At 47.3% G+C, this 25,034-nt stretch overlaps 1 protein-coding gene across 8 annotated transcripts in view; it reads left to right on the top strand.

The window, feature by feature from the left end:
* Positions 1–25,034, top strand: part of DPF3 (double PHD fingers 3) — a 292,122-nt gene that overhangs the window by 99,972 nt on the left and 167,116 nt on the right. For 6 of the 8 annotated variants that reach the window (XR_001887453.1, XR_001887454.1, XM_017882782.1 and 3 more), the window contains one exon: positions 23,258–23,418. Coding sequence is in view for 6 of the 8 variants with exons in the window: in XM_017882782.1 (XP_017738271.1) it covers positions 23,258–23,418 (161 nt within the window). In the remaining 2 variants the exon portion in view is untranslated. Of the gene's footprint in view, positions 1–450; positions 502–2,764; positions 2,829–23,257; positions 23,419–25,034 lie in introns of those variants that run through there. The other 2 variants (XM_017882785.1, XM_017882781.1) reach the window with 2 other exon arrangements.

The raw sequence follows: 25,034 nt of genomic DNA, 5'->3' as shown, positions 1-25,034 counted from the left end.
GTGACGATGGAAGTGGAGGTAGAAGTGACATATGGGAGGAAGGGGCCACACCATGAAGTGTAAGCAGCTGCTGGAAACTGGAAAAGCCAAGGAAGAAGCTGCTCCCTTAGAGCTTCCAAAAGGAATATAGCCCTGCTGATGCCTGGATTTTTAGCCTTAGGACTCGTTTTGGATTTCTGACCTCTAGAACCGTAAAAATCATACATTTGTGTTTTCATCAACTATGAAGTTTGTAGTAATTTGTCTCAGTAGCAATAGAAAACCAACACGGCACTTTTCTACCTGTCCTATGGAATATCCCAAAGTTCCAGGCTGCTAAGACTCCTCCTCCTTTGTGACCCGGTGCCCTTTAAACAAAGGCAATGTATGCCCTCGACCCACTTCTGGAAGGATGTGTGCCGTGAGCTAGGCTTCTGCTGCTGGGGATGGTTTTTCATGGAATCATCCCCACACTCTTGGCCGTGCTTCTGACTACTGACCCCACTAGCTAGAAGCTGACTGGTGAGATGGTGGTGGTGAGGCAATCTGTAGCAATGGCATTGAGCTATTTTATTTTTTAATGCTTTCTGCTTCTGCTCATCTGTGTGGACAGAGAGTCCCCTGGAGTGGATAATACTGCCTGGGAGTTAACTCATGAGCTGGCTTTTTCTGCCACTGGTGGTGGCAGCGAGTGGAGGGTAGGGCCCTACATTGTGGTAATAATCGCTAATGTTTACTGATTACCCACAGTGAGGTCATCTCATTTGTTCTTGTCAGTGAGTCCATGAGAAGGGTCCTATTATCATACCCATTTTGCAGATGAGGATAGTGAAACTCACAGAGTTCAACAGCTCAGACAGCAAGTAAGCAAGGAGCTGGGACTCAAACCTGGTGTCCTAATGCCAGTGCCCCAGCCTTTCACTGAAGTGCTTCACTGCCACCCACATGGGGCAGCATGGCATGGAATAGGCACTCTGTGGATGTTGCCTGACTGGATGAATGTTAATGTTTACTGACCATTTGGATAGGCCAGGAGCAGCTTCATGAACCCCTATCCCGAGGCAGCAAGGTGGGCTGGATGGTGGCCAGAGAACCCAGCTGGCCAGCAAGGCATTTTCTTTTGCAGGTGCATGGATCATATGGAGCTGGCGGTGTTATTTGTTATTAGGCTCCCACATCTGGACTGCTGGGCAGGTCCAGCGAAATTCCCGTTGAATTTGCCAGCATCCTCTATGCAAGGGAGCTGCAGACAAGTGAGAGGTGGGGACGGTGATCTATCAATGTCTCTCTCTCCCCTGGGGCTTCCCCACCCCATCTTTGGATGCTCTACATGGCCCAGCTGGTGATTCAGGATGGATGTTGGATGCTGGCTTGTTAATTTCCTTTCTTCCTTCCTGGATATGGAAGAGAGATGGAGGTAGAGCGTGAGGATGGAGATAAACTTAGTGTGAAGCTGCAGGGGGAGTCCATATGGCCTTGGCCTGCCTGGAGATTACCAGTGTCTTTAATAAACTGGCAGCTTGTGTGGATGTTTTTTTGCCTTTTACTTTCTTTTATGTCTTGCTTTTGTGAGAAAGAGGAGAATTTACCACCAATGAGCCTCATGCTGTATGATGAAGAGAAAGCAAGTGGCCTCAGCCGTCTCTCCCTCCTTCTGTCCCCAGGAGTGTCTTGTCAGCTTGAGTGGTCTTCTTCACCCAGCCAGTCCACGTGGGGCAATGCTGCCTTATTAAATGGCCTCATGGCTGTGGTGTGACACTTTTGGTTTCCTTTCTCTCCAGATCTCCCTCAAATTATTACTTCATTTGCAGTAGTGATCAGAACAAGGCAGTTCTATTGATTTCTCTCCTTTCATTCTGAGTTTCTCCATAAATTAATTGGACCTAATCATGTTTGCAATCCCATCTTTAGGGGGAATTGAACTTTCAGTGTTTAAAGGGAGGGACGGAGAATGATTTTGATTGGAGTGAGACCATTCAGATTCTATTTGTGCAGAGATTTTATGATAACACCCAGTTCTGTGTTTCAGCAGTGGGTTTTTTTTTTTTTTTTTTTAATTATTATTTTGAAGAACAGTCTCATAGTTCTGGATATTTTCCTTGCGGTCTATAAAATGCTGTGGGAGCCATTCCTCTGGAGAAGCAGCATCAGCAATCTAAGATTTGGAGGAGTTGAGGGAGAGAGGTTCAGGTCAGCTCTGGAGATTTGGGCCACACTGGGTCATTGGAAGTGGCCTCTGCTAACTGGACCTGGTTCCATCGGGACACCCGAGACAGGACTTCACTGGGAGGGGTGGAGTTGTTTGTAGGAGCAGGCGCTGCTGCTGCTGCTGCGGGTCCTTGGAGTGCTTTGTTACCCTGGGGACCGAGAGCTGGCCAGCAGTCATGTGGACCAAGGTCGGGAGGCTGTGCTGAGCTGGGTTCTCCAGGAGTCCATGGTGTGGACTATTTTGGGCCATGTGGGGGCAGTGCTGTGGGGTGTGTGTGTGCGAGAGAGTATGTTTGCCTCCAAGAATCACTCCCAACACTAGAAATGTAGATTTCTTTTTCTTTTTTTTGCCATTGCTTCCTAAAAAATAAAAAGCCAAAGCCTTTGGATTGTGAGTGGTGTTCACAGGGAATGTGCCTTTTGGCTGCAGAAAGGACTTAGGGAAGTACGGTCGGCTCCAGGTCCAGCGGCAGGAGGCCTTCCCCCTCTTTGTGTCACCCTGTCCCTCCCCTTCAGTGTTTCCTCGTGACAGTCCTGGGCCTGACTCGGAGGAGTCTGTGCTTGCAGGCTTGTTTTGTTGAAATGCTGGTGTGTGCCCAAGGACGAGTGATGGCTCCTGGCTGGCTCTGCAGGAAGGAGCAGTGAGTCGGGGTTGGGGGGCTGGGGGGGCATGTTCCAGCCCCCTGGCTGCTCAGCACTCACCATGGCCAAACCGTGCCATGCCCCTTGGACAAAGGGACTCTAGGCAGCACGGAGCCCTCTGTGTTCTTTATCCTAACTCTCATCCTGCTCCACCTGATCTCCTCCCAGCCATGGGTGGCTGGCATCTCTCAGCTGCCTGCTTGGACTAGGTTCAAGTCTGTGGCCCCGCCTGTCATTCGAAGGGATCAGTTATGAGGCAGCATGTACTGGTGGGGCATTAAGGCCTTATAGATTTGGGCTGACCTGGGCTCTCATTCCAGTTCTGCCACTTAGTAGTTTTAAGGTTTTGGTTAAATTCCTTAACCTCTGTGAACCTGTTTTTCTCGTCTTTTTTTTTTTTTTTTTCTGAGACGGGGTCTCGCTCTGTCGCCCAGGCTGGAGTGCAGTGGCCGGATCTCAGCTCACTGCAAGCTCCGCCTCCCGGGTTTACGCCATTCTCCTGCCTCAGCCTCCCAAGTAGCTGGAACTACAGTCACCCGCCACCTCGCCCGGCTAGTTTTTTGTATTTTTTTTTAGTAGAGACGGGGTTTCACAGAGTTAGCCAGGATGGTCTCAATCTCCTGACCTCGTGATCCACCCGTCTCGGCCTCCCAAAGTGCTGGGATTACAGGCTTGAGCCACCGCGCCCGGCCTGTTTTTCTCGTCTTTTAACATGAGAGTGAATGTATGCAAATGGCAACCCAGAACCTGCCACATAGTAGTTGCTCAACAAATGATATTGTGATTTTGAAGCTGTGATAGCGGCTTTGTTTGAGGCACAGGACATCATCTGAGGGGTCCCCTAACACCCTGCACAGGAGGAACCTCCCACCATAGGGGACCCCTGCATTGGACCCAATGCGCTCTGCTTTCTCTTAGTCTTGGGAGGACAGCTTGCTGTGGGTTTGCTGGGCTCCCTGGGGCACTGCTCTCCCTGGTGGGGCTGCCAGGGCAAACCTTCAAGCCAGCAAATCAACATTTATTTATAGGTCTTGGAGAGAGAGAGCAAACCCCGGCAGCAAAGAAGGGCCTGGTGAGGCGGCTGCAGTGACCAGGGGACGGCGGCAGTGGTGGAGGACCTGGGGGAGGCGCAGAAGCCATGTGGCACCCGCATGTCCAAGAGTCAGGGTTCCAGCAAAGCAGCAGCTTCACAGGAAGTAAACTGAGGAGTGTTTAATAACATATCTAGCTTCAAAACTGTGGGCAGGGATTCACATCGTGGGGGCTAGTGCAGCAGCCTAGGGCTAGGTGAGGGGAGTGGGGAAGGTCGCCGGATTGCAGAGGTAGCTGTGTGAAGAGGGCTGGCCCACAGGAGCTGCGACCTTCCGTGGGCAGATGCAGACACTCCACAGTGACCCGGCAGGAAAGGGCTGCGAGAGGAAATCCCCTGTCTCTCTTCCCTCTCTTGGCACCTGCCGTTGACCCAGACCACCAGAAGCAGAGGGAAGAGGGCAAGAGGCTGACCACACAGGACAGACTCCCGCAGCACCCAGCAGGGAAAAGAGTGGCAGAGAGAGAATCTGGAGGGACTGATGGAGGAGAACCAGTACACAGAGGCCAGAGAAAGAGGCGATGGGGTTCTCAGAGGGGAGAAGGAAGGCTGGGGGCATTTTAGAGGTTCAGGGGTAAAGAGAGTCATGTTACTGAGGGGACTCAGCCAGAGGCAATGAGGCAGAATGCTTAATATCATGGACTCAGGGGGACTGACAGAATGGGGGTTAAGTCTTACCCTGTTTCTGTATGGTCTTGGGCAAGCTGTGTAACCTCTGAGTCTCAGTTTCCTCATCTGTAACATGGGAATGATAAAGACAATATTCTCTACCTCACATCGGGGTACAATGAAATCCTAACCTACTCAGCAAGGTGCCTGGTAAACTGTAAAGTCTCAATAAATAAAGAACAGATAGATGAGTCTGCATAAAATAAAGTGTCCAATTAAGTAGCCATCATGTATTATGGAAGGCTCAGTGGGGACATCAGACAATTCATTCATCCAACTAATTAAATTTATAGAGTGCCTACTATGTGCCAGGTACCAGCTTTAGGCACTGGTGATAGAAGGGTGAACAAACTTGACCGGTCTTTCTCCCAGGAAGCTTTTATATCTAGTGAGAAAAGCAGGCAGTAAATAAACATATACATTAATTAATTATATTTTTATTTATTATTATTTTTTAAGAGATGGGGTCTCGCTTTGTTGACCAGGCTGGTCTCGAGTTCCTGGTCTCAAGCAGTCCTCCCATCTCGGCCTCCCAAAGTGCTAGGATTACAGACATGAGCCATCGTGCCTGGCCAATTAATTAATTTTAAATAGGGATGAGGTCTCACTATGTTACCCAGGCTGGTCTTGAACTCCTGGGCTCAAGCAATCCGCCCGCCTTGGCCTCCCAAAGCATTGGGATTACAGGCATGAGCCACCCGCAGCTAGCCTATAAAATAATTTTTGATTGTTGGCATTGTGTCAGAGTGATGAAAAAAGAATGAGTGCTGGAGCTAAGGAGTTTAGGGGAAGCCCCCTGAGGAGGGAGCAGTGAGTGGAGTCCTAAGGAGCAGGAGCACCAGCCCAGGTGCAACCAGGCTCATGCTTATAATCCCAGCACTTCGGGAAGTCAAGGCAGGTGGATCACTTGAGTCCAGGAGTTTGAGACCAGCCTGGGCAACAAAGTGAGACACGATCTCTCCTAAAAAAAAGAAAAAAAAAAATTAGCTGTGAGTAGTGGCATGTGCCTGTAGTCCCAGCTACTGCGGTAGCTAAGGTAGGTGAATTGCTTGAGCCCTGAAGATCGAGGCTGCAGTGAGCCATGCCACTGCACTCCTGAGTGACAGAGTGAGACCATGTCTTGAAAAAAATATTATTTTAGAAAAGGATGATGTAAATAAGCAGATAGATACAACACCAAATGTCCAAATCAATCAGCAAACCTTTCTTGTAGAGGCAGCGTGGTGTGGAGTGGTTAAGAGCCCAGACTCTGAAACAAGACCACCTGGTTCAAATCCTGACTTGGCCACTGGCCAAGTGACCGTGGGCCTGTGGCTGAAGCTCCCTGAGCTCCCAGGTCCTCAGCTGTATAATGAGGGGCAGTAGTAGCATCTCTCTCATAGGGTTATTGTGGAGATGAAATGCGATTCCTATTTCTAAGCAGGGAGGGCAGCCCTCCTACCGTCAGGGCCGCCTGGGTGTTGTTACTGTTGCTCAGGTAGTCCTGATCCAGTACGGATGCAGTGCCCATGTTCCCCAGGAGCTCACAACCCAGATTGCAACATGTGTTTAAAGAAATCACAGCAACCCGAAGCAACACGTGATGGTTTTTGAATAAGTAGCCACACCATTATTGGAGGGAGGCCTCATTGGAGGGCTGGAGTGGGGATAGGAAGGCTTTGAGGAGGGATGTGAAGACTTGAAGATAAAATTAATCCTAACCAGATCTGATGGCATTAGGTGAAGACAAAAATAATCATGTCAGTCTGCCCCAAAGCATTGCTTGGCCCTTCACACACTGTCTTTGGCAACAGCCTGTACTTCCCCAGGCCTGGCCTCAATTTTGGGATGTTGACTCTCATATCTACTGATAAGGAACAACCCACCAACCCCTTTGTCGGCCTTTACATCTGTTAAAAGTTGTTGTGACTCTTCCACTGTCAACCTCCCCCTAGGCTGGAGAGGCAAAGAAAGGTTAGAATTCAGAGGTCAGAAGTCAGGAGCCAGGGAGCAGGGCAGAGAGGGAGGGCAGTGTGGATGGAATTGACTAGAACCCTGTGTGTCTGGCAACTGGCAGATTCTTCTGGTAAGATAAGCAGAACCCTCTGCAAGGTAATTATTAGAGAGCATAAATTCCCCAGATAACCTGTCCTCTGAAGAGATATTGATGGCTGGGGGGCATGTGCTGGTGGCACTCTCCCTGCACCCACAGTTACTCCGCGGTCCCTTCCTCCTCCTCTTCCCCTTCCTTCTTTGTTGCCTCTTCCTCTGATCAGCTGCCCTGCCCGGCCCTCCTCCCCACAGACCACAACCTCTGCTTGCATGAACTCTTCTGGATCTTTCTCAGTGCTCACCTCCTGCTCTTGTAGGGACGAGGTCCAGGGCACAGTGTGGTCCTCCTGCATCCTGTGGTCCAGCAGGATCAGTGGTCGAGATGCAGCTGCTGTGGGGAGGAGGAATTTTCCAAGAACAGAAGGAGGGCTTGAGCTTCACTGGGGCCAGGTCCCCAGAATGAACACTTACCAAGAGCATTCCTGTCAGGGTTAGCACTGTGAAGGACTGGGATCATACCTTGTCCCAGGGCTCAGGCGCTTAGCATGGCTAGGCAGTTAGTAGGCACCTGTTGGCAGATTTCTTTCCCCTTACACTGCTCTCCAAAGTCCTCTCTTCTCTTCGGAGCCTGTGGGCCACCTGGGGAGCTCACACTTTGGTGAATATTCTCTAAATATTTGACAAATAAAAGAAGAGGCAAAGGCCATGTGCATGGAAAATGGAGAAGCTGGGCCACCAGAGGCAGCCTCTCCTCTCTTGTCCTGAGCAACCGAGTTCTGACCCCGGCCTGCACCCCACCTCTTGACCAAACTGAACCTGTCTTCCTTAGAAGCCCATGTATTGCCATCACTGTCCATGCCTTGGGCCACGTGTCTCACTCACCACACTCCCACCACAAACAGCTTATTAGTAGGGTGACTTTATCATTTATCAGCCAAGCAAGGGCACTTTTGAGAGGGAAAAGTGTAATAATCATCGCAGTGGGACCTTGATGCAAACTGCACTATTCTATGAAAGCGTCCTATTTCTCAAAGTTCTGTGCCTGAGTGACACTACGTTCCTGGTAATGACTTAGTATGATTAGAGACTGGAGCCCGGGTGCCGCATGGTTGGCCTGCCCACCCCTTAATTTGGCTCTGCCCATGTTCCATCATTTGGAATATGTGAAGACAATCTCTCCATTTGACACATGGGAGGCCTGGGCCCAGAGGGCTTGAGAGATTTGCCAAAGACCCAAAGTGACTAAGTTCCAACTCCAATCTGGAATCCAGGTCTCTTGATTTCCGCATCAGCCTAATAGGGGCAGACCCGCTTTTCCCTATTCCATGGGATGACAGAATGATAGCATAGCTGTGGGCTGGGCTTCTGTGGGCCATGTGCATATCTTGGTCACTTTCTGGGGGAGGAAAGGGGCATAAGCAGGGCATGGAGGCACAGTAGGGAGAGGAAGCCACAAAGAGAGTTTCTCCCATGCCTGGCTGTTCCTGAGGGTTCTATTTGGAGTGAGGGGCACAAGGAGGGTTTTGGCACCATTGCCTTTGAGTCTACTCTGGAGAGAGGGCAATGCTCTCAAGTCTTCAGCTGCCTCAGTGGCAGCCTTTAACCCAACAGGAGAAAATTAGGACTGTGCGCCTCTAAGAAGCATCCTTTCATCCATTGGCCAACAGCATTTCCTAGATGAAACAGGGCTTTCGAGGGAGGCTAGGAAAAACAACAAACAAATTTTCAGCTATGAGTTTTGCTTACTGTAGTTAACAATAATTATTAAATAGGTAGGGTGAGCTAGTGCTTGTTTTCCTTATGATTAACTGTATTTATGAGTTTTTATTAGGTCGTACCAAGCTGAGATAGTTGTAAAACTATCTGCTTAAGCTGTGTAACTCTTAGGTTTCCTATTCTATTATTTTGTATTCTGAGGGTGGAGGTTTTCATTATTCAAGGCTTATGTTAAAACCAGGAGTTGGCAAACTTTTCTGTAGAGGTCCAGATGGTAAATATTTTAGGCTTTGCAGGCCACATGGTCTTTGTTGCAACTACTCAACTCTGTCATTGTAGTACAAAAGCAGCCACAGACAATATGTAAACGGATGGGCATGACTGGCCTCCAATAAAACTTTATTTACAAAAATTAGTCCTGGGCTAAGTTTGGCCCAGGGACTGTAGTTTGTTGACCCTTGCCATAAACGATGGAGGAATCCCTGTACTAGGAGTCTGGACTGAGGATCTGATCCCAGCTCTGCCTCGGTATGTCCTGTGGACATCGCCTCACCTCTGTGGTTATTGATTTTCTTTTTCTTTTTCTTTTCTTTTCTTTTTTTAGATGGAGTCTCACTCTGTTGCCCAGGTTGGAGTGCAATGGCACAATCTTGGCTCACTGCAACCTCTGCTTCCTGGGTTCAAGCAATTCTCCTGCCTCAGCCTGTGGAGTAGCTGGGACTACAGGCATGCGCCACACGCCTGGCTAATTTTTTGTGTTTTTAGTAGAAATGGAGTTTCACCAAGTTGGCCAGGCTAGTCTCGAACTCCTGACCTCAGGTGATCCACCCGTCTTGGGAGATTACAGGCGTGAGCCACTGCACCTGGCCTGGTTATTGATTTCCTTTGCAATAAAAACAGGCACCAGACTAGACGGTGTCTTACATTTTGGGATTCTTTAATCTGACCCTTTAGTTTATGACTTTCTGGCATTTCTCTTTTTCTGCCTTAGTCGATGTTCAGAACCACGGGGCCTCTTCAAGTCCATCACCCCTTGCTCACATTTGGGATGGATTTGGTTTCTAAACTGCATAATGACATTTTGTATTTCTCTGATGGTATCTTTTCAGGAAGGCCCATATTAACTCTTTTTGAGTTACTGAGAGGTGGCTCTGTGATAAAAAGGTTTATTTTTGGGCTATTTGGCAGTTTGGGAAACTGAGGCACAAAGAAAAGAAATAGCTAAGATTAGCTAGCAAGTTGGTGATGCTCATAGAAACCTAGTGCCTCCCAGAAAGGAAGTGTTCAGGTTATTCTAGTTCTGGAGGCAAAACTCATTGTGAGGGGGCAATGGCGCCGTTGTAAGAGGCCGACAGTGCAGTGGCCAAGAGTAAGGTTCTGGCAAGGCTGTTATGTATTAACAAGGCCACATAGATCCCTAGCGAATCACTCAAGACTTTCTGTGCCTCAGTTTGCCAATCTGCAAAGTGGGGTGTGTGTGGGGGTATAAAATCATGGAGCTGTATGGAAATAACACAATTACAAGTTGTATGGGGATAATACCTGTAAAGTGCTTAGAACAGTGCCTGGCACACATAGTAAATGCTCAGTAAATATTAGCTATGCCACTATTGCTACTATGACCAGCATCCTGTTATCCTTCTATAAATATGTTGAAGGTGTCTCTTCTTCATTAAAACTTTTTATTATTATTATTTTTTTTTTGTAGAGACAGGGATCTCACTATGTTGTCCAGGCTGGTATTCAACTCCGGGCCTCAAGTGATCCTCCTGCCTTGCCCCACCAAAGTGCTGGGATTACAGGCATGAGCTGCTGTGCCTGGCCTTTTCTTTATTTTTATACCATATTCATTTTTGACTTTTTTTTTTTTTTGAGACAGTGTTTTGCTCTTGTTGCCCAGGCTGGAGTAGAATGGTGCGATCTCAGCTCACTGCGACCTCTGCCTCCGAGGTTCAAGCCATTCTTCTGCCTCAGCCTCTTAAGTAGCTGGAACTACATGCACCTGCTACCATGCCTGGCTAATTTTTGTAGTTTTAGTAGAGATGGTTTTTCACCAAGTTGGCCAGGCTGGTCTTGAACTCCTGGTCTCCAGCAATCCTCCCATCTTGGCCTCCCAGAGCGTTAGGATTACAGGCGTGAGCCCCTGCACCTGGCCCATTTTCAACTTTTGAATTGGAGACTTAGGCTGACCACTTTGCTCCTGGCCTGTGTGAGTGACTCTTGATGAGGTGCGAATTGGGAAAGAAGATGGTAAAGGATTGAAAGGCCTGGAAAGGAAGAGAGAATGGGAACCTGGGAAAACAAGTATAGTGGGGAAGGAAAATCCGATTCTAGATTGAGCCAAGCTCCCTGATAGTTTTGGGATGAGAAGCAAATGAGATGTCCCCCCCCCGGCAGGACAGAGGTTTTGGTGTCCTTTGTGGTTATCCTGGGAGGCAGAGGTGAGGACGGCACATTTAGGCATTTCTAGGGTGCACTCAAGATTTCAGTTTCAGTCGTTTTGGTTCCCAGTGTATTTTTACTTCCTCCACCAGGCAACTTAAGTTTGGGGACGTAACCAGCCTCTCGGTCAGTCTGGCTTTGTTCTATTTACAAGTATGTGCCTCCAAAAGTGGCAGGTCTGAGACAGTTTTCCTAGGAGGCTGCCAAGAGAGATTGGGGTGACTCTCAACCTTGCGGCGGGCGAAATGAGACTCAGTGCTTCTTTGTTTGGCTGGATGTCCCTTAGAAGGGCTGCCTGGAGATCATTTGGTGTGCAGGGCATTTGCTTCTGCAGGCTGATTTTAACCAACTCTGACAGGAGGGCAGAGGCCCCCAAGCGAGGTCAGGACCACAAATCCCATGCCAGCAGGTGCATGATGGGGAGACTGCGCCCTCCGGATGACCTTCAGTTCCCATTGATTTCCTGTCAAGCAGCCTCCCCACCCCCATCCTGCCACTGCCCCTGGCACCACCCATGGGCCCAGGGCTCTGCAGGAGGACGCGGATCAGCTCTCCGGGAAAGACCATGCAGAAGAGGTGACTCCAGAGAGAGGCCCTTTCAAGGACACGGGATGGATGTGTTGGAGACCATCTTCTGGCACTGCTGGTTTCTGGTGCCAGTATCAGGCCTGGAATGTCCCTTTTGGGCATAGAAAGCAATGTCTGATGTCTTGAATGGCATTGTTTATCTACCTGGCCCCAGTCTCTCTCCAGGTTTGGGGTATGTGGATGGCCATGAGCAAGGTTTGAGTGTGGACTGTGGACTGTGCCACTGACCTGCTGTCATTTATGATGTGTTGGGCAGGGAGGGCCAGGAATGAGGCAGTGGCGGCTGTGTGATTCTTATTTCCTGTGCTGGGGGCCTCCTGCCAGCACTGACTTCCAGTCCTCTACAAGGCCAGGCTCCCGTATCATCCAAGCTGTCAGTTGCAGGTGGGCCTAGAGCTTTCATTTATTTGTTCAGTGGTATCTGTCGAGCATTTCCTATGTGCCAAGTTTTGCCATGGGGGCCGGGGATCTGGTGAGACAAGGACCCTGCACTTGTGGCACTTACAATTTAGTTGTATAGAGATGATCAGTAGGCAAAGAGAAAAACTTTGATAGTGGTGTTATGAAAAAAAGTATATGAGATAGCAAGGGGTAGGGCAGGGTGGGGTGGGCTACTTCCAGATAGGGTGAACCCAGGAAGACTTCTCAGAGGAGCAGCCAGCCATAAGAAGATCTGGGAGAAGCATGTCGTGCCAGGTAGAGGAGATGGCATATGCAAAGGTCCTGAGGTGAGATACCCTTAGTATAGAAGAGGAACAGAAAGGAGTGCAGTGAGGACGGAGCCCAGTGGGGAAGGAGGCAGGGGACAGGATGAAGCAGGAAAGGTGAGCCCAGCCAACCTGGGGATCTGTAGCCATGGGAAGGAGTTTGGATTTTGTTCTGAGTACAGTGAGAAGACATTGGAGGTGTTTGTAGGAGAGAGTGTTGTGGCCTGATTTAAATTTTTTTTTTTTGAGATGGAGTCTCACTCTGTCGCCCAGGCTAGAGTGCAATGGCGCAGTCTCAGCTCACTGCAACCTCTGTCTTCCGGGTTCAAATGATTCTCCTGCCTCAGCCTCCCAAGTAGCTGGGACTACAGGTGTCCGCCACCACGCCTGGTTAATTTTTGTATTTTTAGTAGAGACGGGATTTCACTAAGTTGGCCTGGATGGTCTTGAACTCCTGACCTCATGATCCACCCACCTCGGCCTCCCAAAGTGCTGGGATTACAGGCGTGAGCCACCGCGCCTGGCCCTGATTTCCATTTTTAAAGATCATTGGGGCTGGGTGTAGTGGATCACACCTGTAATCCCAGCTCTTTGGGAGACTGAAACAGGCTGACTGCTTGAGCCCTGGAGTTCCAGACCAGGCTGGGCAACATGACAAAACCCCATCTCTATAAAAAAAATACAAAAATTAGCCGGGTGTGGTGGCGTGTGTCTGTAGTCCCAGAGGCTGAGGTGGGAGGATTGCTAGAGCCTGGGAGGTGGAGGCTGCAGTGAGCTGTGACTGCACCACTGCAATCCAGCCTGGGCAACAGAGCAAAACCTTTTCTCAAAAAAAAAAAAAGAAAAAAAGAAAAAAAAAATCACTTGGGCTGCTGTATAGAGAATTGACTATAAAACAACATGTTCTTCGTGGCCATGGTAAATACCAGACCGATATTCCCTTTACTGGGGAAGGCAGCACCCTTTGCATTCCAGTGGCAAAGATGAGGGCTGGGGATGTGTTTGTCTAAGAATTGTCTCTAATCAATAGTCTGCTTCTATAGGCGATCACACCCAGGAGGCATCATCCAAGTGCCCTGCTCATAGTGAGAGTTTCAGGAAGGATTCAGTCTGTGGACCAGGAAACTAAAAATACCTTCTCAATCAATGAAATTTCTGTGATGGATGCATGTTTTCTTTCTAGGTATGATTCACCCTAGATAAAGCAGGCTTCCCCACCACCTCACTTTTGTTGCATTCTACACATTCGTTAGCCTCCAGGGGAGAGATTTATTTGGTCATGTCTGGATGCCATTTGAAAGGCAAACCTAGGGTACAAGAAAAGCTACAGTCCTCTTCCTCCCCGGAGCATCCCCGTCCCGCCTCCCCTGCCGTCCCACCATTATTTACTGGAAGGAATCACACTGCTTTTATCCTGCCTCCAGTCTCTTGTCCTTGGCAGCCCCTTGACTTCAACCCCGAGATGCGTATGTCATCAGAACACCCAGTGGCAGCTCAGAAATCATGGCCAGGTTCAATATAAATTCCGTCTTGCTTAGGCAGCTTTGCATAATAAGTCCCTGAAAAGTCTTCACCAGGGTAGATGCTGGAAAAGGGATTTATTGGGTCTACTGGGTCTGAGCATCAGACTGAGCCACATCGAAGTCATGATGGACATTCAAGCTGCTTGTCAGACATGACTTTCCGAAGGGATATCTTTGTCCCCAGTGTGCCCTTCCTGGGATGTTTTGAAGATCAGAGCTACCCACAGAATGACTAAGGATGTCAGATCTTCATACATTTGCTTTGACCAGGGCTTCTGGCAGTTTTGTTAGGGATGAGGACTTCTGTGGGATTAGTCTGCTCCAGGTTAGTGCTGCCAGGGTAATCCATGCCAGCTGCCTGAAAGAAGTTTTCCCACAGAAACAAAACCAGCTGAGTGAAACAAAGTCGGCTAACTGGGCCGCCCAGCTCTGCCATTCAAACATGGCGGCTGAGGAGCAACACAAAGTCCCTCTCGTTCATGCCCTTGTTTTAGAGGTTGGGGAACTATCTTTAGATCAGCTAGTCTCATATTTCTCAGGATCACTGGGGAGCTGATGTCTGGATCACATCCCAAGCCTCTAGAATCAGAATTGCACAGCTTCCTACCCCTTACCGATTCTTTCACAATCCCAAGTTTGAGAGCCTTTCTTTTGGAGAATGTGGTGATGGCATTCTCACTAAGCACAAGAAAGGCATTTCTACCCGTGCAGAGAAGGAGCTGGTTCTCCTGGCATAGGTCTGATGTCAGCATCATTGAGAATTCAGTGAGCTTTTTGTGAAGTTCAGAGAAGGAGAATGTCAGTTCTGTGGCACCTTGCAGGGGGGCATGAATTTGCATATGGAGAAATGAAAATCTCAGGAGCTGAAGTGACCTTTTTAAGGACATGGGAAAAATCTCAATAGGATTTGAACTTGGAGGATATCTATTTTCAGATACCTAATCCTGGGCGCTGGAGAAGTAGCCAGATAACTTCAGGCTCAACTCATGTTCCCATGGAGAAAGGTAGAACGTCCCAAGCACCTCTCAACTGTGAAGCTTTCATTAGTTTGCTGAGGATGACATGATAGTTCAGTCAAGCAATCTATCTATCACATGCTTCTACATTCCCAGCACTGTGCATGGTTGGGTAGCATGCACGCACATAGCTCTCAGTTCCTGTCTTTAAGATACTTCCAATCTAATTAAGTGAGCAGAGATAAGAAAGATGGCAGAGACCAGCGAAGATAAAGTAAGACAGGTAAGGTAGCTCAGAGAAGCCAGAGAGCAAACCCTACTGGTAGAGATAACCTGTGAACCTTCCTGGAAGAAGCAAGTTTTCAGGCAGCCCTTGGCTAGGGTAAGATCAGCCAGGACAAGACAGAATACAGAAATTCCAGCTGGAAGGAAGGACATAAGTAAAGTATTTTGTTGAGGTTCAGGGGTAGGGCTGTCTGTTTCATATATGCAGGGGGGTAAGAGGAAGATTCATTCACTCACTCACTCACTCACTCACTCACTCACTCATTCATTCATTCATCATTTACCCAGTGTGGCAGGCATGACCCAGCATGTACTAGACTTTGGGAGAGAGCAGTAAACAAGCCAGATGTGGTCTGTGTGCTTAGGGCAGTCCTTGGGTGGATTGCTGGGGTCACCATGCATCAGCTGCCCTGCTCTCCTGGATGTCTGAGGCTCAGCCTTGGTGACTCAGAGGCCTTCTGTCCTGCAACAGAAGTTTGAGTGGGTCCCCGACAGCCTTAAGGACACCACGATAGTGAGTGTTGCATCACATGGCAGGGATCAGCCTGCTCAGGCAGAGGGTCATGCCACAAAGTGGCAGCAAGTACTATACTTTGGGGAAGAAGAAAGGAACAGCTATTGATTGTAGACATTTATGTCTGTGAGCCAGAGGTTCTAACTTATTAAATTTTCTCACAGGTCTGAAGTAGGGATCATGTTACCCGTATTGTGAGTGGTAGAATTGGGGCCCAGGGAGGGTAACTTGCTGAGGGTTGTGTAGCTATTAAGAGGTGGAGCTGGACTCAGACATGACCAATTCCAAGTCTTCTTTCCACTTTACCCCAATACATAGTTTTTCTGGGAGCCTCCCCAGCCCGGCAGAGGAACCTGGGCACCATTGGGTGCCATCTTGGGTTCTACACTGAGGAGTGAAAGAATAAAAATTGAGTTTCAGGGAGAATTCCTTTTGCCAAGATGGGTAAGAGTAGGGCTATAGCGCTTGCAGTTAGGCCACTCAGTGCTGCAATGTCCCAGGTGCTGGGTGATGAGGACTACAGGAGAGTGAATGCAGACATTCTCTCAATGTTTTTCTGAAGCTGCAAGTGGACAGCCATCCGGTGTAAATCGCCAGTCACAGACTCTGCAGACTGTACATACCCATGCCACATTCGCCTTCCTGCTCTAATTTAAATGCCTGCCCTAGGTGATTGGAATGTGAGTTGTCAAATGCTATTCAATGGAGACTTACTGGGCACCTGTTATGTGCCGGGCTCTGTGCTGAACACTGTGGGTAAATCAGCAAGAAGGCCAGGCAGGTATGCAGGGGTGCTGGGCTCCACCATTCCAGGGGGTGGCCTTCACATTGATGCTGATGTGAATGGTACTTGCTGGAGTTGTTCAGCCTGAGTGGCTGTGTGCAGTGGCTCTGCAGATGTGGCCCCTGCTCTCATGGAGTTTATAGTCTAGTAGAGAAGACAAATACTAAACATTGAATTGAGTTGAAATTGATATTATAGTATTATTATTTTTGTCTTTGTTAGAAGAAGAAAAAATGAGGAAGGAAAGGGGATTGGAATCTCTCTCACCCATCCTTCTTAGCCCTTTTTTGGGAAACATCCAGAAACACTTCCTCAGTCATGTCCAGCTGCTGTATTAAAACGGCGGCATAGACTGGGTAGCTTAAACCGGTAGTCCCCAACCTTTCTGGCACCAGGGACTGGTTTCATGGAAGACCATTTTTCCACAGACTGGGGTGGGGGAGGGGATGGTTTTGGGATGATTCAAGTGCATTACATTTATTGTGCACCTTATTTCTGTTATTATTACATTGTAATATGTAATGAAACAATTATACAACTCACTATAATGTAGAATCAGTGGGAGCTCTGAGCTTGTTTCCCTGCAACTAGACAGTCTCGTCTGTGGGTGATGGGAGACAGTGACAGATCATCAAACATTAGATTCTCATAAGGAGTGGGCAACCTAGATCCCTCACATGTGCAGTTCACAGTAGGGTTTGCGCTCCTATGAGAATCTAATGCTGCCATTGATCTGACAGGAGGCAGAGCTCAGGCAGCAATGCTCACTTGTACCCCACAGCTCACCTCCTGCTGTGCCACCCAGTTCCTAACAGGCCATGGACTGGTACTGCTCTGTGGCCCAGGGGTTTGGGACCCCTGGCTTAAACAATAATTATCTGTCAGAGTTCTGGAGGCTGGGAAGTTCAAGATGAGGGTGCTAGCAGGGTTGGATTCCTGGTGAGGGTCCTCCTTATGGCTTGCATACAGCTGCCTTCTTGTGTCCTCTCACGGCAGAGATTGAGAGAGTGAGAGAGCTCGCTCATGTCTCTTCCTTATATGGGCCCTAATCCCATCATGAAGGCTCTGTCCTCATGACCTAATTACCTCCTGGATTGGGCCATTCTTGTATTGCTATAAAGAAATACCTGAGATGGGGTAATTTATAAAGAACAGAGGTTTAATTGGCTCATCGTTCTGCAGGCTGTACAGGAAGCACAGTGCTGGCATCAGCTTGGCCTCTGGGGAGCCCTCAGGAAACTTACAATCATGGCAGAAGGCAAAGGGGGAGGAGGCAAGTCACATGACAAAAACAGGAGCAAGAGAGAGTGTCAGTGGGGAGGCGCCACACACTTTTAAATGACCAGATCTTGCAAGAACTCACTCGCTATCACAAAGACAGCACCAAGCCATGAGGGATCTGCCCCATGATCTAAACACCTCCCACCAGGCCCCACCCCCAGCGTTGGGGATTACAGTTCAACATGAGATTTGGGCAGGGATAAATATTAAATGATACCACCTCCCAAAGGCTCCATCTCCAAACACCATCATATTGAGGGTTAGGGCTTCAACATGTGGATTTTTTTCGGTGAGGAGGAACGACACAATTCAGTCTGTAACAAACACTAAACTTGGTCTTCTTTCAAGAGATGCATTAGGAACAGGACCACTTCAAGGAAAATAAAAACTTTCCCCCACCTTGCCAGATATTGCCCCCTGTGTGCCAGTTGTTCTAAAAGACTAAATGGGAGACAGAGCTTTCCATGAACAGTTTGAGTTAAACATGTTTAAATGCACATAGCAGGAAGTTAGCGTATTGGTGTAGATGAGCTTTCATGTGTGTTTGTGGGCGGCTCTGGCAATGTGAGCAGCTGAGTGAGACAGCAGGAAAACTTGATGCCCACAGTGGGGAAGAGGCGCCGCTGGGGGAAGGAGAGCCCCCAAATCCTGCCACAGGCCAGGGCTTCTCTTCAGCTCTGCTTATCTCTGCTTCTGTGCACAGATAGTAGTGATGGGCCAAGGTCCTGTTTATACAGCAAAGAGGACTTGGGGCCACACAGGGGGAGTGGAGAGAAAGGACAACTTCCTGATAAATGAAAGAACTCAGTTCCAGATGGGTTGAAGGCAAGGGAAGAGTCAAGGCCAAGTTGCTAGGGAGAGGGAGGGCAGCATAGCCTTGGCCCCCACCCCCGAGGAGGACTGAGACTTGGGCGGGCGGAAGCAGGCTTCTGGCAGAAGATGAGAAACTTGCTGTTGGACACACATTTCTGGTATGGCAGGACACCTGTCCTTGGGTAAGAACACAGAACAAGAGAGATAGTGAAAGGGAGGAGCCCAGGTGTCTGGCTGGACCTGAGAGTGATCTGAGAAATCAGAGCAAGCAGGTGTGGTCTTGAGAGCAGGAGATTGGAGGAAGAAGGGCAGAGGGTCTTAGAGGGGGTGTGATTCATAGGCTCTGAAAAATCACATTTGGAGCCTGGTTGGCAGTCACTTTGGAGAAGTCTCATGTTTCCCATTCTGAGTCTTCTTTGGCCCCCTGGAATCCATCTCCACAGATAGGCTAAAGGAGGGTTGCTGAAAATCTCATGTGGAAACAGCTCTCAGAGCTGGGATGGCTTCTCACTTCAGATGGGATCACAGAGGGACCTCCATCCCTCCTAAAGACCCCTAGACCTAGGCAGCCAGCACTACTGCAACCAGAATGCTGTCTGGGGGGCCTGGGCAGCCCAGCAATTTGCTCCCCTTGCCTTTCCTATTTCTGATTGCAGCCTTGAGTAGCCTGAAGTCAGTTGTTGATAAGAACATCATTCTACCCTGCCTTGTGCCAGCTTCCTCCAGCTGAAGACATCGATCATCCCTTGGGGATCCAGCCCCCCTCCGTTTGGTGCATGCAGGTGATGGCGGGGACTGTCCCATGTGTGATCCCACCCAGGGTACACTGGTCATCTCTCCACAGATGAGTCATTTGCTGCCAGCCTTTCCTTGCTCCGTCTGACCCCTTCGACTTGTAAATGTCACTCCTGGGATCCTATCATTGTGGGATTTTTCTTTTTTTTTGGTAGAAATACCATGTTGGAAAGGACATTTGTCCTCTACTGTTTAAATTGCTTTCTACGGGTTAGGGAGAACTAGCCATTGATTTTCTTCTGGAGAGCACAGCAAGCCCTGTGAAGATTTTGGCTAATTAACTTTTGGAGCAGTGCTTCTTGAATTTATCAGGGAGGTTGAAGTCTCTTTTCTCCTCTTATATCTTGAAAAAGGCTTTAAATTTTGGTTCCGAATCTCTGCCAACACCTGGTCTGTTTGAAAGGACTTCCCTGGAGATGATGGTAGAGGGGCTGTTGAATGTCATGTTTTTGCAGCTTCGATCTTTAATACAGTTGTCCCAGTCCACAGAAAGTCTTTTCTGTTTACATAAGAGAAGTATCATTCACACAAAGATTACATTTAGAAATATACATTTTCCCCCAGCATGCTTGTTACTAATAACATTGCATGTTATGAAAGTGGAAAGTATTTAAGATGAAATTAATTTTCGCCCAGCGTGCCACTTTGTTTGACATTCTCGATCCAGTTGGTGTGGAGCACCAATGTTGGCCAACCTCACTTCGCATTTTTAGCAAGTTCAATTTATTGTTCCTCTTGTCTGGATTGACGCTGTTGGAAGTGAGTTACTAGCATATTAGGACAAGTCCAATTTGGAATCCTACTGTGTAGATTTCTTTTGTATTGGTTTCCAGAAGTTTATTTTGAAAATGATCATCTCCAGTAGATGAGTTTTGCCATATAATTTTTTATTTTCATTTTTTGGGGGGCCTGATTTTATGGGTTCTCTTTTCAGCAGAATTTCTGCGGTTGGGATAATTAACATCTTTTTTTTTTTGGCAGTCTGTCAGAAGGTCCTGGGAAAACAGATTGCTGCTCTCACGTTGGACACCTCTCCGTCAAATGTTCTTGTCAGTTCTCATTGATGTGGTGTGGCTGCTTGCTGTTTCATGGGTGGGGGCTGGAGCATCCAGGATACCCTGAACAACCTGGGTCCTCTTGTCTGGGCCAAGCTGCCTGTGAAAGTTCTGTTCCACTGAGCTACATCGCCATAGCAGAAGGAAGCATTTAAGCTGGTGTGACACAAATACTTTGTAAAAAGTGGTTCTTTATTTTTGGTCAATCTCATGATCCTTGTTACCAGCTTTGATTACATCAGCTTATGTGCCATTCAGTTTTATAGCATTTTAATGGGCTTTCATATCCCCTCCCCAATTCATTTCCAGCCACGTGACTATTAGAATTTGATTGCAGTTTGGTTTTGCAACTGCCAGGATGCTTTCTGAGCATATGATGCCTTCCTTGTGGATGTGAAGATGTTCAGAGGTGAAAAAGGAGCAAAGGGTTTTTTTTGTTTTGTTGTTTGTTTTTTCGGATGCTTGTCAACAAGTAATTTCCAAATGATGCCTCAGAAGCTTCCAGGGTTGTGTTTTCCCAAGTAAGGTATTTGTTTTAAGCTCTTTGTTAGAACCTGACCCATTGGCTTTTTAAAAGAGTATAGAAAAGTGCATTTAAAACTTTGCTTTCTAACAAGTGGTGATGAGAATGTGGGGTAGTTGGAACCCTTGTACTCTGTTGGTAGAAATGTAAAATGGTATAGCTACCATGAAAAACAGTATGGTGGTTCCTCAAAAAATGAAAAGTAGAAGTACCATAGGACTCAGCAATTCTACTTCTACTCCTGGGTATATACGTAAAAGAATTGAAAGCGGTTTTTTTTTTTTAAAGACAGAGTCTCACCTGTCGCCCAGGCTGGAGTGCAGTGGCACAATCCCAACTCACTGCAACCTCTTCTGAGTTCAAGAGATTCTCCTGCCTCAGCCTCTTGAGTAGCTGGGATTACAGGCATCCGCCACCACGTCCAGCTAATTTTTGTATTTTTAGTAGAGACGGCGTGTCACCATATTGGCCAGGCTGGTCTCGAACTCCTGATCTCAGGCGATCCACCTGCCTGGCATCCCAAAGTTCTGGGATTACAGGCATGAGCCACCATGCCCAGCCTGAAATCAGGGTTTTGAAAAGATATTTGTACACTCATGTTCATACCAGCATTATTCATAATCGCTAAAATGTGGAAGCACCCAGATGTCTACTGACAGATGAATGGATAAGCAAAATGTGGTGTATGCATACAGTGGAATATTATTCTGACTTAAAAAGGAAGGAAATTCTGACATATGCTATAACATAGGTTAACCTTGAGGATATTATGCTAAGTCAAAGAAGCCAGTCACAAAAAGACAAATACTGTATGACTCCACTTTTGTGAAGTACTTGGAGTAGTCAGAATCATAGAGATAGAAAGCAGAACGGTAGTTTCTGGAGGTGGGGGCAGAGGGGGAATGGGGAGTTATTTTTTAATGGGTACAGAGTTTCAGTTTTGCAAGATGAAAAGAGTTCTGGGAATGGCTGGTAGTGGTGGTCGTACAACAGTATGCATGTGCTTAATGCCACTGAACTGTACACTAAAATTGTATACTTAAGATGGGAAATTTTATGTTATGTGTATTTTACCACAATTAAGAAATTGAGGCCAGGCGTGGTGGCTCATGCCTGTAATCCCAGCACTTTGGGAGGCTGAGACGGGTGGATTTCCTGAGGTCAGGTGTTTGAGACCAGCCTGGCCAACATGGTGAAACCCTGTCTCTACTAAAAATACAAAAAGTTAGCCAGGCGTGGTGGTGGGCACCTATAATCCCAGCTACTCAGGAGGCCGAGGCAGGAAAATCGCTTGAACCCAGGAGGCGGAGATTGCAGTGAGCCGAGATCGCACCACTGCCCTCCAGCCTGGGCGACAGAGTGAGACTGCATCTCAAAAAACAAACAAACAAACAAACAAACCAACAAACCAAAAAAACCCAAAAAAACCCTCCAAAAAACAAATCCCTAATTTTGCTTTCTTTATTCCTCTAAATACTTTGGTTAAGAAATATTATTTTTAGAGACTTTCCCTCTCATTTTGACTTTCTGAAATCTACATAGAATCAAAACAAAAAGACATCATAATGTTGCTTCAGAATAAACTCTTGATTCTTCCTTTTGCCCCTGTGACCTCTGTGGCTCCTTCCCTTCCTACTTCTTCTTCCCATACTCCACTCCTTTGCGCCCACTGCCCCCTGACCCCAGTAAGAGGCTTGAATTTACCTGGCATAGGTTATGTTATTACATTTGTATTTCTTTGAGACATTTATTAGCCTGTGCCTATGTTTTATTTGGTAGGTATTTGATCTCATTGATTATTTTAGTGCTTTGCATTTGATCAATTATATCAATGCTCTATTTTTGGTCTTTGAAAAGGACACTATCTTAAAATTAGTAGCATCACCACGTGTCCAAAAATACCAAAGAGTCAGGAACGTAAAACCTACTGTGCTTAATCAGATTCTCAGTCCAGCAAACCAGAAAGGTCTTTCTGTTTGTTTTTTAAACTCCTTGAGTTGAATTATTTTGAATTCAAAATTGTTGAATTCTGTTTGCTTTCTATCAGAAAGTTATTTTTCTTTAAGTAATACAGTTTTAAAAGATTGGTGCCTGTTCCTCTACACCTCCTTCTTCCTGCAATATCCCTACTTTTATAGAATGGTTTTTTCTGTCCTAGTTTTTGTTTATATGGAGTGTTTCTCTTCTGTTATAATGGAAAACTGGGTATCTTTGCTGGTGATTTGGGTTCACCTAGAGTGCCTTTGCTGGTGACTTCTGAGAATAAAATGTAGCTAATATGAGTGAGGAGGTTCTAGAAGTGTGATGTCCTCTAGATTCCATGCAGAGGTTGTTCCAGAGCTACCTCCCTTCTGGAGTGGGACCTCATGCTTTCTAGAACACAGACAGCTCTCTTTTACCGGTGACTCATCCTTGGAAGCCCATGCTCTTTGTTAGAGGAGTTTCTAAGTTGCCTGGTGGATTTGGGATAGAAAATAAAATCTGGTCAAGACCTGACACTGAGTTGCATTCGGATCATTGGCAAGGCTCTTGGTGCTCATTGCCTTGGTCTGCCTAATTGGGGGGTCTTCAGTCTTCCCAGGGAGGTGTGTTTGTTTCCCTCTGGATGTGTTTCAGTCTTTCCTGGCCTCACCCTTTCACTCTCTGACTCTGGCAGGCTCGGGGACCAGTTCTACAAGGAAGCCATTGAGCACTGCCGGAGTTACAACTCACGGCTGTGTGCAGAGCGCAGCGTGCGTCTTCCCTTCCTGGACTCACAGACTGGGGTGGCCCAGAACAACTGCTACATCTGGATGGAGAAGAGGCACCGAGGCCCAGGTGAGCTACGCCACTCCTGGGACATGCGCATGTGCAGGCTCCCAGTCTGGAGGGAGGAGGACCAGAGCTTGTCTGGGAATCCAGGCAGCCTGGGTGGGATCGGAGTGGGGCTAGCTGCATATGGGCCTCTGAGATCCCTTAAAGCAACTCAGTTACTTTATGGCTCCTGGCAGGTGTTCTGAGGAATGCGACAAGGATGGTGTGGGGCATTGAAGCCATGTAGCAGGGGTGGGGTGGAGTGGGGAGTGAAAGAGCTAAAGGTGTTTCTCCCAAAGAAGGCAAGACTGAGGACATGACAGCAATCTTCATCTTTTACCTTTGAGTGTTGGTTACAAGCCAGAAATCTGCCATTAGATCTTGGTGTGAGGCTTAGCTTTGTCACCAAACTTCTGTCCTTCAGGTTCCTCATCTGTAAAATGTAAATAATAACAGTACTTACCACATAATATTTTGTCTGAATTAAATGAGACTATTCCTAAAAACTCATAACATGAGTTTAGCACATAGTAAGTATGTACTTCCGAAATGCTGGGTGCTATTATTATTATTGTTATTATTTTTTTGAGATGGAGTCTCGCTGTGTTGCCCAGGCTGGAGTGCTGTGGTGCGATCTCGGCTCACTGCAACCTCCGCCTCCCGGGTTCGAATGATTCTTATGCCTCAGCCTCTTGCGTAGCTGGGGTTACAGGCCCATGCCCCCACACCTGGCTAATTTTTGTATTTTTAGTAGAGATGGGGTTTCACCATGCTGGTCAGGCTGGTCTTGAACTTCTGATCTCATGTGCTGCCCACCTGGGCCTCCCAAAGTGCTGGGATTACAGGTGTGAGCCACCGCACCAGGCCTATTATTATTGATATTACTGTTACTACAACAGCTGCAATGACACTAGTCTTCTAGGCTGCAAAAAACAGAATAAAGACCTTTTTATTAGGGAGACAGCTATAGGAATGTGATTTTTCTGGCTCTGTCTGGATATATTTTAAAATGTTTCATTTGGAAAATTTCACCTTCATATAAAATTGAAGACAATAGTAAAACACATCCCCATGTAGCCCTGCTTCAACAATGGTCAACTCATGGTCAGTCGTGTTGCATCTGTACGCACTCCTTACTTTCCTCCCTGACTCAGATTATTTTGAAGCAAATACGTGAAAGCACGTGATTTCATCTGTAAATATTTTGTTATGTATCTCTAAATGGTAAAGAACTTAAACAAACTCACAATCACTATCAGAGCTCAAAGAATTAGCAATAAGATGATATTAGCAATAATATCATCAAATATTTGGCCAACATTCATTTTTTCCCCCTGTAGTTTAAATCAGGATCCAAATGGGAGCCTTACATTGCAATGGACTGATGTGTCTTTTAACATCTCTGCGTTTCTCTCTGTCTCTGTCTCTGACTCTCTCTTTCCTCCTTGCATGTTACTTGTTGAAGACACTGGGTTGCTTACACTATAGGATTTCCCAGAAGGATTTGGTGCTTGCGTTCCCATGATGTTATTCCTGTGAATTGGTAGTTAGGTCTGGAGATTTATTCAGGTTCCTTTTCTTTTTGGTAAGAACAACTCCTAAGTGGTAGTGTGTACTTTCATCAGGAGGCTCATACAGTC

The sequence above is a fragment of the Rhinopithecus bieti genome, unplaced genomic scaffold (genome assembly GCF_001698545.2).
Source record: "Rhinopithecus bieti isolate Rb0 unplaced genomic scaffold, ASM169854v2 scaffold_13259, whole genome shotgun sequence".
In the NCBI taxonomy this organism is placed as follows: domain Eukaryota; kingdom Metazoa; phylum Chordata; class Mammalia; order Primates; family Cercopithecidae; genus Rhinopithecus; species Rhinopithecus bieti.
Note: the sequence above shows the minus strand (reverse complement) of the source record. Positions and strands in the feature narration are given on the sequence as shown.